The sequence below is a fragment of the Pezoporus occidentalis genome, unplaced genomic scaffold (assembly GCF_034315485.1).
Source record: "Pezoporus occidentalis ecotype Australia unplaced genomic scaffold, CSIRO_AGI_Poc_V1 ctg64, whole genome shotgun sequence".
Taxonomy (NCBI): Eukaryota; Metazoa; Chordata; class Aves; order Psittaciformes; family Psittacidae; genus Pezoporus; species Pezoporus occidentalis.
Genome location: NW_026915987.1, coordinates 2,495,597 through 2,512,109, shown reverse-complemented (window position 1 = coordinate 2,512,109; position 16,513 = coordinate 2,495,597). Strand labels below are relative to the sequence as shown.

General features: G+C 42.8%; 1 protein-coding gene across 5 annotated transcripts in view; it reads right to left on the bottom strand.

Annotated features, from left to right (window-relative positions):
* Positions 1-16,513, bottom strand: part of TNC (tenascin C) — a 72,207-nt gene that overhangs the window by 14,352 nt on the left and 41,342 nt on the right. Inside the window, exons 11-16 of one of the 5 annotated variants that reach the window (XM_062640338.1) lie at positions 14,101-14,373; positions 11,919-12,191; positions 10,559-10,828; positions 8,002-8,277; positions 5,157-5,429; positions 3,447-3,719 (exon numbers count right to left, since the gene is read on the bottom strand). The exons of 1 other annotated variant lie outside the window; for it this stretch is intronic. In XM_062640338.1, the coding sequence (XP_062496322.1) occupies positions 3,447-3,719; positions 5,157-5,429; positions 8,002-8,277; positions 10,559-10,828; positions 11,919-12,191; positions 14,101-14,373 (1,638 nt within the window). The remainder of the gene's footprint in view (positions 1-3,446; positions 3,720-5,156; positions 5,430-8,001; positions 8,278-10,558; positions 10,829-11,918; positions 12,192-14,100; positions 14,374-16,513) is intronic. 3 more of the 5 variants (XM_062640333.1, XM_062640335.1, XM_062640336.1) reach the window with 3 other exon arrangements.

The following is a 16,513-nucleotide window of genomic DNA, read 5'->3' as shown; positions in this document are numbered from 1 at the left end:
AAGATAACTAAGAAAGTAGGGTGGGGTTGGTAAAAGTACACAGCACATGAAATTGCTACTGATTTAGGCACAGTCTGAAGGAAACAGAGGAGCATAAAGAGAAACTGGGAAGGAGAGAGAAGTGAATATCGCATGGATTTCGCTTCACATCGTAAGTGCACTTTGTGACTGGTGAAAAGTGCTAGTGTTGACTCTGGAAACCAAAGAGATGAGCCAGGACTCAATTTTCATAGACATGAAGAATTCCATCCTTTCCCAGCAAATAAAGTACCCAACCCATCCCACTTGGATTCTGCTGTGCACACTTCTTTGTGCTTAACACTTGTTTTCTGCAGCAGGTAAACTGTATAACAAACAGTAGTAAGAAAAGCCTTGACTATTTGAGTTCCACAGCCCCAGGTGCCACAACTGCAGGTACTTTCCAGGAAGCAAGCCTAGCAAAGGAAGTACAGCGGACAATGACAACAAGCATCAGTCCTGGAATGAGTCCCAGAGATGCATGAGTGGTACCTTTGAGCACAGGGAAATTAAAAAGCAGCAAATGAAACCATCTTCTGGAGGTACCTGAAAGCCAAAATTAAGCAGGCATAAAAATGTCCAGCATGTCTTGTCACTCACAAAACCCCAGTTCATCTGTTGGGCAGATACAGGTAATGGGCATTACCCTCCAGCATCATTCCCCATGAGCTGTATGAGAGACAGAGAACTTCCTTGTGAGGTTGCTGAAGCACCCATGAAATCTGAGTAGCTGCTATTCTTTGGGGATTTTTTTCCAGGAGCTTGTTCTCCCATTCCTAACAGGCTACAGGAGTGTGTTCTTCTCCTAGGCAACAGGAAGCATCAGGTGACTTTTATCATGTATAAAGAGCATGTGAAGTATTTGGTGATCCTCTCAGCTGGAAAATACTTCATGGTGTGGCAGAACATGATTAGGAGAAAGGAAAGCAGCAGCATAAGACCAACATTTCCTACCAAGGACACGAAGTGGCACATAGCCAGGTTGGGGTCCCCAGTGGGGGCTGAACTGCATCTTAACAAACATTATCCAGATGAATTTCCAAAAGACACTGACTGTCCCTCTGAAAGCAGCAGTGGACAAACTCCCTTGAGCCAGCTTGATTGGACACTGCAGATCTGCATGGTGCTGCCTTGCACTACAGTGTTTTTATAACTGATGACTTCGACCACAGCAGAAGCGATGAGGGTAAAATAACAGATAAATGCAGAGTAGGGTACCGTCATCAGCCCAAAGAAGTTAACCTTTTAACAATGCCATTACCAGGACCTGGGGGGAAACTGCTCTTCACTTGTATGTGTATTCACATATAAGTAAACAATGGAGGAAGAACTACTTGTGATGGTGTGGGAAGATTGCTTGGACCTGATCCCTGAAGACAACATCTGTGTGTACAAGGGCACATGCCCAGGTGGGGAAAAAGGGAGAAGCTGGAGTGGTAAGTACAGAGAAGGATTTTCAATCTACATTCTTCTGCCTTCATTTCCAGGTAGTGTCTGGTTTAGGTTTGCTGCTCCATTTGCTAGCTTTGTTCCAACTGTTGTTTTACTATCATCTCCTCTACTAAACCTAAAGACTTTCTAACTAATATATTCCTTGTAACTTGTGCACAGGCCAGAACAAAGCAAGGCTGAATATAAGCCTGGGTGAGCTACACCTTTCAGGAGCAGAAATATTTCTTTGCCACCAGACTGGACATGCTATAAATACACATATGTTTGTGTAATAATCCACTCCTAAGAACAGAAATTAGTTAGATGTCTCAGTGGCCCAGCTTCCCAACTGGTGTAACCTGCAGTTCGAATTACTTAGCTGGATTTTTGTGGCGCCAGCTCTATTAACAATTATCCACAGGCTATTTGTATCTGACAAACACCTTCTGGGCTATTGGTTTCAGTAGGTGACATGTGCTAAATCTCCCTGAAAGAAGTGAAGAATGTTGTCATGAGGAAAATGGGAACTCTTAGTGGTTTACCATAAATATTCTGGAAGTCAGTGAAAATGGGGGCATGTTGCTAACAAGTGCAGCTGACTTTAAACATCCCTCTCCATTACAAGACAACCCACATGAGCCTGGAGAATAGGGGCTTGTGATGGATGCATGTTCTGCTTCATGTAAATGTCCGGGTTAGGGTAAACATGCCCTTGTTGTTTATTCAAGGGATGTGATGGCAATCAGTAGAGATGGTCAGAAATGCACTTTTCCATGCTAACAACTGGCACCACAGACATTAGAGTGAATCATGAGTCCATGGTGTTTCAGGAAAAGCTGTTCAGCGCTGAGTTACTGTTGTCTGGAGTACACTGCTGCAACTGGGCAAATGTCTCTTTTATGCATTTCTCTTGGCTTCCTCACACACTGAACTCACCTGGTCCCTTCTCATTCCCCGCACGAAACTAGGTTGACTTGAAATTACTGTGTTTTTACAGCAGATGAGCATTTTTAAGAGAGTGAACGTGGGTCATTGCTTCATTTGCTTTGGATTTAAAGGTTTCCAAATGAAACCATGTTTTGGTGGGCAAAAAAAAAAGAAAAGCTTCATTCAAAAGTACCAAAATGAAATGCTTCAAAGTATGAAACTTTTCTTTGTATAATTAAGCTAAAGAATTCAACCTAAGCCTCGAGAACTTTTTACTTGCCTAATATCTGCATATATTCATAGAAAAATAAAGGAAGAAGAAAATATTCTCATTACAAAAGCAAAAATGTCCTTCTCCGTGACACTGAGAATATGAAGCTCTGTTCTGGTGGAGGTTTTTCAGGAGTACAAATAGGCTTAGGCTAACTTCAAACAGAAGCCATTTACAATTATGTTTACAATGTTTCTTCATTCCCACCAAGGTTTCTGACAGATGAGAAGGAGAATACATAGCAACTTCTGCTGAGGGAGTTCAAAGCTTTGATTCTGCAAGAAACTCAAGTTGATTTTGGATTATCAAGCCCATGTTGCTGCTGTTAAGATCTAAGTTAATGGTGCTTAGTCCTTTGCTGATCAAGCCATAAATAAACTTCTCAATAGCTCTGGTACATTCGTTTTGTCATGCCTCTTTTCTAAGGAGGTAAAGTGTTGTGCAGTGCTGATATGTAATCAGTGTCAGGAGTCACAGAAAAAGGCTGATACAGAGACAATATTTCTGTCCCTCAGAGCCTGTGCTTTAATTGCTATAATCTGCTACCTAATTCCAGATCGTAAAAGTCATTAAATCAAACCATATTAAAAAGTAATTAAATCAAACCACATTAAATAGACAGTGATGAAGCTAAGGAATCTGAGATGACTGATTACAGGTAACTACACCACACAGAACCAGTAACTTGGATAAGGGACATGCAGGAGACAATTTGTAACAGCTCAAGCAGGCATGAAAAGGAGATGCTGAAAGAAACAGGCATGAGCCTGTTATATATTTCCTACTGCAAAGACAATACCTGTGGTTGCTACTGCATTTATGGGTTGGGAACGTCGTCCACTGCTAAATCCATAGAGCTCAATCTCATATTCAGTACCCTCTTTCAGCCCTGTTATATCCTGGGTGCGCTCATGGCCTGGTACTATTAGTTCCAGTGGATCAGATTTCCTTTTGGTATCCCTGATTTTGAGAACAAAACTGGTGAAAACCCCATCGTCTGCAGTCCAGGACAGACGGAAGCCATCTGGAGTAGCATCTGAAACCAGAAGGTTGTCGACCTCGGGTTCTGCTTCTAAAAAAGGAGAAGATAACAGTAGGGAAAAGAAATGACTTTTTAATCAGTTCATGAGAGACCTTTAAGGTCTGGCTGTAGCACACTGCAAGAATCCAACCACAGTTCAAAGAAAGGGAAACAATCTGCCAGCTATTGAAAAAAAAAACCAAGTAAAAAGACTGTTAGAGTTACACACATACTGAAGAAGATACATGTGAGTGTGTGCAGGCTCATTCAAACTTCCACTCTAATAGCAAACCCACTGCATGGACATGCACCATTTGCCTCTGACATGCAAAGTTACACATGCTAATAGTAAGTTTCAGGTGCGTTTCTCCCTTGCTACCTCTGTGAAACCTTCATGTATAATAAACCCAAGCTCTTGTTATAGAAGGCATGCCTGAATGTTGTCAGATCTCTCTCTGTTAGGAGGACAATACAGAAGCAACTTCAAAGAGTCTTTTACTTCATGCAAACCCCTTGTTTCATGCACTTCTGGCATCTGTGATGTTTCATAGCAGATGGACCCTTTACGTCAATATTAAACAAATGCCGAAGCAGCAAGGGGAATCATAAAACTCATATCCCTTAAACCACACGCTTAAATCCAAATGCAAGACTGTCTTTAATGAAAGAACCCATTCAAGAGGATCCCAGGAGCTGTAAGTTATTCATTACCTGCAAAATATCTTTAGCGCGGTATGGTCAAGCATCATTACCTAGAGAAATGCTACTGGAGTCGTTACTGTCTTAAAGCATCTCCAAAGCACTTTTTTCTTCTACAGAAGAACCTCTAATGAGGTAAACCCCAGCTTTACTACTGCATAGACAGTGTCATGCAGATGAGACCGGATGGTTATGGGGCTAGAGAATAGGTCTGCTATGATTGTTCAAGAAAGCTCAAATGCTGCTGGAAAACAGTAGCTGTGATGAAGGTGAACACATGAGCTTCTGGAGAGAGATGCCAGCCAACCTTAAAGGTGGCACTGATCACACATTGATGGTCTTTGGGTGGAACCCACGCAGAGAGTGGTAGAAAGGAGGCCATGGGCAAGAAACCCATGACTCTTTCTGAAGGTCCTGATGGTTGTAAGTTGGAGAATGCTGACGTGCCCAACAGCTATTAACAAGACGAGCTCCCACATGCAGCCCTTTATCTTTAAAGACTTCAGTTAGAAGAACCTGCATGACCACAGCAGAAACTTTCACCCCTCAACCCATTTCATGCGCCTCTACAGGATCCCTTGTAAAGGGAAAAGGGAAACATCGAGTTAAAAGGAATGGAATTTCATTGGTGAACCTATCAATCACAAGGAGTTAAGTGTAGCCATGATGCAGAAAAGGATGCAAAAGCCAAGGTTTGCTTTGCAAATGGATTGCATGAGACATCTTCCGTGTGAGAAGAAAAGCAAGAAAAAAAGGGTGGAAGAGAACAATTTGTTCGCATTAAAATACCTGTAACAGCCACAGTGCTTAAGGGCTTTGTTTGGTGCCCCTTGGCAAAACCATAAAGCACAACCTCATAGCCAATGCCAGTTATAAGGCCTTTAAGCTTCAGTTGCCGCTGGGCTCCCGTAAGGAGGAACTCCTGTGGGTCCAGCAGCTTGCCAGAATCCACCACGACTACTAGAAAGTTGTCAAAGGCATTCTCCGATGCCATCCACGACACCGTGAACCCATAAGGGTTAATATCAGAGACAGTGAGGTTTTCCACTTGGGGCATGGCCTCTGAAAGAAGGGAAGGTGCAAAAACACACACAAAAAAAGAAGCGAAAAACATTGCAAATTATAAAGTGTCACAGATTTCACCAAACATAAATCACATTTTCCCCCAAGTATGGATTTAATAGAAGTGCATAGCCAGGACCACAAGACCAGGGTTTTCAATGGAGCCTCCAGAAGTTAGATGCTAAATTTTCATCAAGGGTGACTAGGCACCATTAATTCACAAGCTCTACTGAAATTCCTTCCAAGCTCACTGTATTAGCCCATTTTTCCTGTTACACATGCACTGCAAGACAGTTATAACCAAAACTGGCTTAGAAATGCTATGCATAAAGCTGTCATTTCCTTCCACTTGTCTCTACCATTGGTGTTTTAGGGACAAAGCCTCAACTTTGGCATTTGTGGTTCCTGTATTTTGCTTCTTTATCTCTCTACTTCACATGAATATCTCCAGCTTTTCATTTCAGTGGTGGAGGGGTCAGAGTTGCCAGAAGCAGGACATTAATCAGTCAGGGTCATAGCCAGTGCAAGCACTAAATGTTTTGGGTTTTGCTGGGGATGGGAGAGAAGCCAGTTTGCACTGGCTAAGGGCAGGGGCTAACGATGGCAGAACAGAGCTAATGTGTCCAAAGAGCTTCACAGGCAGCTGCTAGTGTGGATTGTTGACAACTTCAAGAAATTCCAGTGAGCTGTGTTCTTGTGTTTCCCATCAGCATGACGTTTGTCAAAGCTGGGGATCAGCTCCTCAAAACTTTCCCATAAAGTTAAATAAAGAGGCCAAATGCTCACTCAAAATCTGACAAGTCAGATAGATAGGAAGATCAACTGGTTCTGCTAAGCCCTGGTCATGATCCTGAATCCAAGGCATTACTAGTATTTCTCTACATTATTAATCAAACCTTGATGCATTGGCGCAGGAGCTAAACTCATCCCATCTTCCAATCATTCACATCTCACTCACTTAAGAAAATACCAGTTGGTTAAACACTGAACTTTCTCTGGGAAAGGGTTTTGGGTTTGGTTTTGACATTTCATAACAGCTGAAATCGATGCTCTGTTAGAACTTGGTATGAAAATTCCCTCCTGAAGCTTTATAATTTGGAAGTCCTTATGTTTTGATGTTTACACATTTGGGTGCCAGAGATTCAGCTCAAATTTACTCAATTTGGAGTCATTTGTGCAGCTTACTTACTTCTAATCAAGCAGTCCCAAAGATTCACATTTTGGTTAGGTCTTTGGGAGGGTGGGTAAACAAATAGTGAGCTGAAATTACTTTCCTGGGATAGGTGTTGAGTGACACCAACACACTAAGCCCTGCAGATTTATGTGAACTGCTGGCACATCCTTCTGCTGTTTACCTAGCTGTGGGAAGCTTCCTCTCCAAATACCAGTGTCCATGGTTTATTTTCAGGAAGGAAGCATTTGGGCTCTGGTGGAGCAAAAGAGCAGGGGGTTGAAAGTAGTTGCTCACTTCTGGCTATGTGACTGACTGCCAGGAGGGAGCAGATTGGAGCTGGTGTAAAACAACCATTTGCCTTAAGGAAAATGACCATGGATATTGCCTTTCACAGGAAGCCACGAAAAGCTGCTGTAACTGGTGTTTCCACTGCATGTTAGTGAAGAGAGGTGAATAAGGCCTCAGTTTCTCCATTAATCCTATTTAGGGCGTCCCATCCATGTGTCTGTGACAAGCCTTAGTAGCACATACTGGCCACATAATACATATAGGAGATGAATTCTGTGGCATTTATTTGGTCATCTAGGAGGCATGTAATGTACAGACAATCCCACTCAAATCTGACCAAAATATTCAGACATAAAGGGTGTATTGAGGTGACAAGGATGCTGGGGAGAGACTCTTCATCAGGGACTGTAGTGATAGGATTAGGGGTGATGGGGTCAAACTGAAACAGGGGAAGTTCAGGTTGGAGATAAGGAAGAAGTTCTTTACTGTGAGGTTGGTGAGGCCCTGGCGCAGGCTGCTCAAGGAAGCTGTGAATGCTCCATCCCTGGCAGTGTTCAAGCCCAGGTTGAACAGAGCCTTGGGCAACACAGCCTAGCGTGAGGCATCCCTGCCTGTGGCAGGGGGTTGGAACTGGATGACCTGAAGGTCCTTTCCAACTCAAAGCATTCTGTGATTCTATAACATCACAGGGCAGGAGCTGTTCTAAAATCCAGACCCCTCTGGATTCTTTAGATGCAAATGCTGCATTATTAGGTAAACTGCCCCCTCAAACTTCAGGCATTCAAGATTATTAGACATGGGAATAGGTTATTAGAAATGGCAGGGGGTTGGAACTAGATGATCTTAAGGTCCTTTCCAGCCCAAACCATTCCATGATTCTATGGTTCTATGACTCCAGAAGGCTCTTAAACCTCTTTAAACTTGTATTCCTACTGGATATCTCTTTTAAGGTCAACATGACTGGTCTGACCCATCCTTGCATAAGTTTGCAAACAAAACCATTGTTGCTGGACAAGATATTCAGTGCTGTAGAGAGCCTTTCTTTTTATCCATGCTGGAATATCTATTTTTATGAGCCAATGAATAGACTCCAAACCTTTAAGCAGGTACCTGTCATAACAAAAGCAGTGAGGGGCTCTGTGTGAACACCTGCACTGGTGGTCCCCTTAATATTAATGTCATAGCCAGTGTAATCTAGCAGGCCTGAGATGTGAGCGCTGCGAGCACCTCCTGACACCGTGAGCTCCTGGGGTTCATGTGCTGCATAGGAATCTCTAATGTGTATAACAAACTTGGCAAAAGGCCCATCTCTCGTGGTCCATGAGAGGTTGAAGCTGTCGGGGGTAACGTTTGTGAGGGTGAGTGTGCCCAGCTGTGGCTCAGCCTCTGAAGGAGAAAGGAACATAGGTGAAGACACAGCGTTACTCCGCGGGGCTGGGGGATAGCACTGGGGATCTATAGAAGCTTAAAGCTAAGGCTGAATGTATCAGCTCTGTTTTGCAGTGGTTGAAGAATTAAAAAAAGGAGCATTGCAAGAGCTGTTTTGTAAGGTTTTGGAAAGAAGCCACTGAAATTAGTGCTGACTTTGATTTTTTTCATTGCATTTTCTTAAATAAACTCCATTTTCCTAATGAAATGTGGGCCTGATTTACAGAAGCACCAGCAGTATATGGTCCTATGGTAAAATGGTAAAACCATAGGAATTGCAGGAACTTCACATTGGGAATTTGATGGGAATACAAACCCACAACAATTCCAAAGTAGATAAAGTAGGATTCAGGCAGGAATTAGGTGAGTCCAAACCAGACATCTTGAAATCCCAGTTCAGCTTCTGTTTAGCATTTCTGTTGCCTGGAGCTGTAGATGCATTTTCTATTTGGACCCTGAAGTTTATGAGGAGTTTTAATCCTAACTTATTATCTCAGCACTAATCTCAGGCCAAAACCTCCCTGGACTCCACAGATAAGGTGTTCCTCATCCTCTGATTAGGCACAATCAGAGAATATCTAACAGACTGACCAAAAATAACTCCACCACACTGCTGTTGCTCTCCTTCCTGACTGTTCAGTGGTCAGAGCACTTCCTTAAGAAGCAAAGACTCTCTTTGTCTGCTATAGGAGGTTCAGAATCACATATTCCCCCTGCCAGGAGACAAACTTGGCCTTCAGGCTATAGTAGGGGGAGAGCTCCTTGCCCATCCTGTTTTAAAGCTATTCCATTCAGCATAAAATCATTAAAGATTCATTAAAGCCCAGAGAGAGCACAAACACAACCCAGCAGTCAGGGGTCAGAGAATCCCATGTCTGCTCTCTGGGCTGATTTTCTCTTTTTCCTGTTGCCAATCGAGTATGAACCAAGAACACCTTGGGAAATGCAGTGAGATACAGGAAAATAATGATGCAAGTGATTCATGCTGGGAGAAAAGTGAGAAAGCTGTATCCCACTGACAGAGAGAACAGTGACAGAATGAAATCCTTTTCTTAACTAAAACATGAACTGCTGCGAGATGTTCCAACTTTTACTCCCATCCCTCATTGCAAGACTTTCAAACAGTCCACCTTCTTCTCTGGGATTGACTAGGAACAGGTGAATCCAAGTGGCCCCAGTTAAGGACACATGCTGTCATCATGCTATCAACCAGTGACCATCAATGCCTTCATGGCTGACAGTGAGGATGTCACCATGTAAGCATGGTACTTCTGAAGACAGGGGAGGAGATGAGAAAATACCCCCAAAGCAAACAGGCTTGGGTGTAAAACCCCATGAAACCAAGCATGGAGCCATCAGCCCTGCATGCAGGTCAGAGAGGGTAAACCAGTCCTTTCCAATCTCATCTTGAAATGGCCACATTCCTTCACATGCTGCTTACATCCCGTCAGGCACGTTAACATCAAGACACCCAGACTCCAAAGAACACTACATGCAAAAGGCAAGTCCTAGTGATCTCCTGCCATCCTGGAATCACCGCCACCACAGGAAAAGCTCTGACATCCAGTGAAACAGGTCATAGAGACTCAAAGGCAGCAATGCAAGTGACAGTGGTGGACTGACCATCAAAAGGGTGAAGCTGCTTCTTGAGCCCTGCTCTCTGCTGGGAACACATGAAAATACCAGGCAGAGAAGAACATCAGAACATCAGACCACTCCATGCAGTTCTGGTTGGTCATTTAGCATGCTGCATGAAACTCCAACAAGAGACGCAAATGTCATGGAAGACATTTGGGTTTAAGAATGAAGAACAAAAGTGGCATGCAGGTGCCTCTCCAGGCTGATAAAGACACAAAGGCTTCCCACCCACAACAAAGCATGTGAGGATGGGATGAGCAAGAACTTTTTACCAGATCAAGTGCAAAGATACTCTGAAAAACATTGACCTTCTGGAGCAAGTCAATTATATATACACAGAACTTGCAAGTAAGTGTATATATAAAGAAACCAATCATGGTTTACTACTGGCTCCCTTAATGCTGGGGGCACTTCTTCAGCCTTTTCCATTGTCTGAGATCTTTTTCCAAGCACCCTCAAGCCCAGCATTTTCAGCTTCCCCTCATAGTGATCTCCCTACAATTTACCAAAGGCAGGACGATGAGTTGGAGCCATGTTTTAGAGCAGTTCGGTGGACAGCAAAAGAAAGAAGAGCAAAAAGCAAACCTGGAAGGTGAAATACCTGTGGTTGCCAGTGCTGTCAAGGTCTGACCACCTTGCCCATCAATTACACCATGGAGTTGGACAGTGTAATTAGTGGCAGCTTTGAGGTTGGTGACTACATAGCGCCGGGAGGCCCCTGGCACTGTGTGCACCAGGGAGTCCAAAGGGAAGTCAGAGTTTCTGACTTCTAGAATAAAATGGTCAAAGGCATTGTCCTGCGCTTCCCACGTCAGTGACATGCTGTCTGAGGTAGCATTTGATACACTGAGTTTGCTAAGGAGAAGTTCCTCTACTATGGAAAGAAAAACAAATGGAAATGTATTGCAATCATTAAAACCCAAAGCAAGAAAATAAAGTAATATAGAAGTCTGAATACACATGAGCCATGGGTCACAAAGATCATCTAGCTTTGTGTTTCTCAATGTTGTTCATGCCATTACCCCGGCAGCCCTGCCCATGTAAACCCATCGCTGATGCTGGAAACTGCAATTCTGTATTATCTGATCACTGAAATTTGCTATTCTGCTAAATGTCACGGGCCACATTCATCCATTGTTATGATAAATTGACATGATCTTAGGAAAAACTGTCATAGGAGCAGGCAAAACTTAAATGATCACAACATGAACTATTATCTGCCTACTATGAGAATGCACCTTCTGTTTCTGTAGTCTACTCCTCTCCTTCCACTTTCATACTCTTACTACCTAGAGCACATTGAACGTTTGACTTCCCCATCTTTTCTAGAAAAACTGCCAACTGTAAAACCTGAAGATGTGCAATGTGCCAAGAAGCTAAATGCCTTCCTGTTTCTTTCACCAACATCAAGACAAATGAGCTCTTTCAATCTCTCACCCAATGCAACCTGAATTCTGAGGCTGAATTCAGGCAATGCATCTACCTTATAGGATTCTGCCGCCACAGACGGAAATGTGCCTGAAGTCTATTTAAAGAATCAGGATAAAAGCTGTATCTAGAAATCAGCTTATCTGAGAGGAACAGTGTCTCCTGTATGTGGGTGACAGACGCAAACACATGATACAAGGCTAACACAATGCATCATCTCCCACTTGGCTCTTGGGAAATGTATTTTGCCGTGGCAGAGGTTGCCCCAGCCTGAATGTTTAAACAAGAGCAAACCTATTGTGTTGATGAAATTGCATCATAATGTGATAGACTGACTTCGCTGGATGGGGTAGTGGATTAACATTCACAGTTCAAAATGTCTCCAGCAGGTCTTCCTTAGAAGGTTTCAAACAGTGAGGTAGAGGATTTGATAATGGGTAGGCTGATGGGGTAGTTGAGGGCAGGGAAAGGGGCACAACCTGTAAGGAAGAGTTAGAAGAAAGGAGAGTTAGCATTGAGGTAGTTTTGTATACCTGTTGTAGCTGCAGCACTTATTGCCTGTGTGCGGAAATCATGAGAGATCCCATAGAGGTAGACAATAAAATCAGTGCTGGGGGAAAGCCCCGAGATATGAGCAGTCCTTGAGTTGCCTGAGATGTTGAGCTCCATGGGCTCCAGCAACCTGTTAGAATCAATAATTTCAATCGTAAAGACGTCGAAGTCCCCATGGGCGGTTGTCCAGGAAAGGTTGAAGCTTTCAGGAGTAATGTCGGAAACTGTTAGCTCACCAACTTCTGGGTGCGCTCCTGAGAAGGGAAACAACACAGGTCAGAAAGGAACAGCCCTGGACCTCCTCGTGCTCAGAAACACTGTACTCTCTGCTCATGCTGGCAGCACTCCCAGCTGCCGCTGGAGAAGAGGGTTTGGGTAAAAGCTTGCTACAAGCAGACAGTTACTAAGGGGAAGAAATCAAAAAGCATCTCAACATGTTAAATAAGGAAATAGCTATGGCTATTTCCCTTTTCCTCCAGGAGCAGTCATGTGTTTTCGAGGTCCGAGCATGAAAGCAGATGCAGAACTTTTGTGAATGCCCCCAGGGCATTTGGAAAAGTCAGCTTCCAGTTTTAGAAGCTAAACCTAGAGCTCTTTCTTTATCCAAAGGGAAAGGTTGTGTTTTGTTTGCTTTCTTATTTTCCCTCTTAGCTTAAGCCTATGAAAGCTGGCATGAAGTTTTGGAGCTGGGGCCAAAATGCAGAACAGTGATTGCTGCCTTGGGGTTCCTTCCTTTCTGCAGACATCCCTCGGATGTTACAGGAAGACTCCAAAATTTCTGACAATTAGAAATCCCCAGAAGGGACAGTTTTGAAAAGCCGGGTGCTGAGCATGACCCAGAAAGGGAAGGGAAAACATCAGCAGGGCATCTTCTGCTGCTTTTATGAAGTTAATAAGAGCAGAGCACATTGCATAGCTAGGCAGGACACCCATGATGTCTGTTTTCTTGTTTGTCCCTGTACAGCCTCCTTTGTCTAGCCACATTTGTCAGTTTTCAATGGGCAGTCTGCTACCAGCTCACACTCAGGACTCTCGAAGCACAGGACTTCTGCAGCAGGACACAGCCCAAGGGGAGTGCCTTGTGCCAGACATGTTTCTACCTAAGCCAGGCTGCTTAAAGCATTATTGAAACAAGCTCTACTGTTTTAACTCTGTTTAGTTCTTATTGTGTACTTTTATCCCCTTCTGTGCTGGGGGAAATCAAATATGAGCCAGCTCAGGCTATCTCAGAATCACAGGAGGCTGCACAGGTCTGTAAGGAAGCCCAAAGGCATCAGATATTGTCCAACAAAAATTATTTGAAGGAAGAGCCACTGAGCCATACAGGATAGACAGAGGTACGTATTTACCCCTCGCAAAGCTCAAGATAAGCTCTCATTTCAAACTGACATCTTTCACAGTATCAGCCAGAAAATGATTTTTGTGGCTTATGATTAGTTCCATGCAACCTTACGTGGGGCAACCATAACGTGGGGCTTACCTTCCTTCCTTCAGGTCAGTTTTATGCCAAGGCACTTCTGCTGAAGTTGGTCTTCTTGCATTGTATCTTTTTCAGACCAACCAGGTTGTTTAACAACCTTATACAGCTTATTATGTGCCGCTGCTCTTGGTAGGACTTAATTTGTGTTCTTTTCTATATAAGAACATACAGAAGGTGTCTGGCCTTGCATTGAGTTAGATGCACAAACTATGCACCAAAGTTTGTCTTTACATGGAAACTAGTGCATCATTTCACAGGTAGCTTCCAAAGGGTAAAAACTAGACCTGATCTTCGGTTTTAATTCTCTAGGCTATAATGAATGGATTTTTGTAATTTTAAAAAGGCAACCTGGGCTTTTGCAAGCATGTACAACAGTGAGTTGGGGTTTGCTGTTAGTGTCAACCAGCAAAAAGCAAGTAAAGGGAACAAAACAAGGCATTCAGAGGTGTGGGGGGGAAAGCAGTCCTAAAAGTGAAAGGCTCCATGGGGGCACTGAGACTCTTATTGGAAAGTCTGACCAAGAGACATTTCCATGCCAGAGATGTTCAGCCAAGCTTTAATGAGTTCAGTGCTCCCCATGCAAAGCGAGCAAGCTTTGCCAAGCAGTTGCAATAGCTCTGGCTCCCATTCCTGTCTGCAAAGAAAGGGAACCACCAGGCTGGGTGAGTGACTTGAAAAGATACCTGTCATGGTTTCAACAGAAAGGGGTTTGGTCCTGTAGCCTCGAATCACACCGTGAAGCGTGATATTATAAGGTGTGTTAGCCTTGAGGCCCGTGACATTCATAAAGCGCAGTCCGCCTGGGACTGTGATATTCTGGGTTTCTTCGGGATTCTCAGACTCCTGCACCTGAATGATAAAGTTCTCATATGCCCCGTCATCTGCTGTCCAGGTGAGCTGGAAACCATCCCAGCCAGTCTCTGATACTGACAATTTTCCAAGCTCAGGTTCCTCCTCTGAATAAGGACAGAGAGTCAATCAGTTACTCACATTACAGACTGCTGGTGATGACATATTATTTAATGCTGTTCCACGTTAAAGAATGTCACTTATAATCAGTGACACAAAGATGCACCCGCACACACACATTTACATTCTCAGCTGCCTCAGATAACTTGTAAAATCTCTTCAGAGGCATGGCACAACAGAACTGTAAGAAAAGAACTGTAATAATGAATAATAACCACATTAATGCTGAAAGACTGCTTACAGAAAGCAGCTTTTAGACCACCTTACAGCTGCAAGTGGCTTGCCAACATTAATTACAACTCACTATGAGATCAGTAAGTATTACTGTAACTACTGTACTGCACTAGTAACAACACAGTGTTTGTCATTATGAAGTGAATACTGCACCCAGTTGTAAGGGTAGGAAGACACCGAGTTTAGCAGTTGGAATTCAGGTGTTTATGATTTTAGTTGTGTCCGCATGAAGGACGTTATCTACTCTTCCAAACTATTTCCAATCCAAAAATATAAAGAAGGGGAAAATTCTTCCAAGTCTGCATATCTTTTGTTTAATGGATTTGTCTTCCTTTTATTACAGTATTCTGTCCACAAAACCTTCCTGGGACAGGGTGCTTTGGATTTTCAGTGTTACTGATATTAACCTAAAACTGAAATCTGCATTCATAGAAATGACCATTCTCATAAGCCACCACAAGGGTGGCAGAGGAAGCTGGCAACCATCAGAACTAACTCTGATGCTGTTAAAGCTGAAAGTTGAGGTCATTTTCTCAGCAAGAATAGAAAGTCCTCTGTTTGAAAATACAACTGGTTCCTTCAAATTAGTGGTCATACAGGAAAATGACAGAGTAACACCTGGATTTTTCTGCATGGAAAAACTTCCTATACGATCTAGCATTGGCCTTTGTTTTTACTGATATTTTAGCACTTATTTATTTGTACTTTTGACACATCAGCATTATAACAAGAACAAAATCCATCTGAATCATCCCAATCTGAACGCCTAACAATTTATAAGATGATGCATGAAGGGAAATGGATCTGATTTGTCAATTGTAAACTGCAGCGTTAAGCTTCATGCCTATTCTAGGGCAGAAGATAAAGTGGCCCTGGAATAAGTGAAATTTAGACTCAGCAACATCACTACCCCCCTGTAAAAAAAGAGTGCTTATTGTATGACTGCTGCATAGCCTTATATATGTAGCTGAGGTTGTATTTTCAGAGGTGGAGCACTCACAGATCACAGTCAGTTATCTGCAGTGAGATTCGCTAATGTATAATAAATTGCTATTGTAAATAGCTACTCAGGAACACAAAAGTTTTTATGAGCTTTTCCCATCCTGTTGGAAAGAATAATTTTTTCATGAAATAACAGTGATATTCTACCAAAAAAATAAAAGCATGAATTCAGAGCTGGTTTGCTTTATCAGGAACAGAAATTAGACTCATTGGGGTAAAAGATGAATCCTGTTGAAATAGCACCCTTGAGCTGAAAAAGAGAAAGCAGGACAGAAAAGAATTGTATCAGAAATAATGATCTTTTGGTGGCAACAGAAACAAATCAAGCAAACACATTGCCTTCAAATGAAAAGTAAAAGCTTGATTATAATAAGTAATGCAGTAATCATCACAGCTTAAAAGCAATTCAGATTACTCTGACGAGTGCTCAGCTTCATTCATCTCCAAGATGCAGAGTCCCGTTCCTTTCTCATGCGTGTCTGCAATGGAAGTGCACACAACCCCATCATGCTTTTTAGGGAACAAGAGATTCTCATACAAGATCATGCACCAACTTGGACTGTTGGAAAACTCCAAATGCCTCATACATAAAGCATCCAATATAGATGATGAAACAATAACTGTTTCATGGTAAATAATATCAAGGGATGATGTTTCTTGCTTAAACAAGAAAAAAAGAGAGAACCAACCATTGAGAAATTAGGTGCTCTAGCCTTGCAGTATGTGTGAAATAATCTGTGCGTTTCTATGTACATATTTTATCTCATGCTGTGAATTTGGGTTTGACGATGGGCAGGTAAAGTTATTAAGCTCCAGCTAGGTTCTCCAAATATGACCTTACTCACTGGCACTTTGATTATTATCGAAGTGAGCCTTGCTGCTATAGGCCTG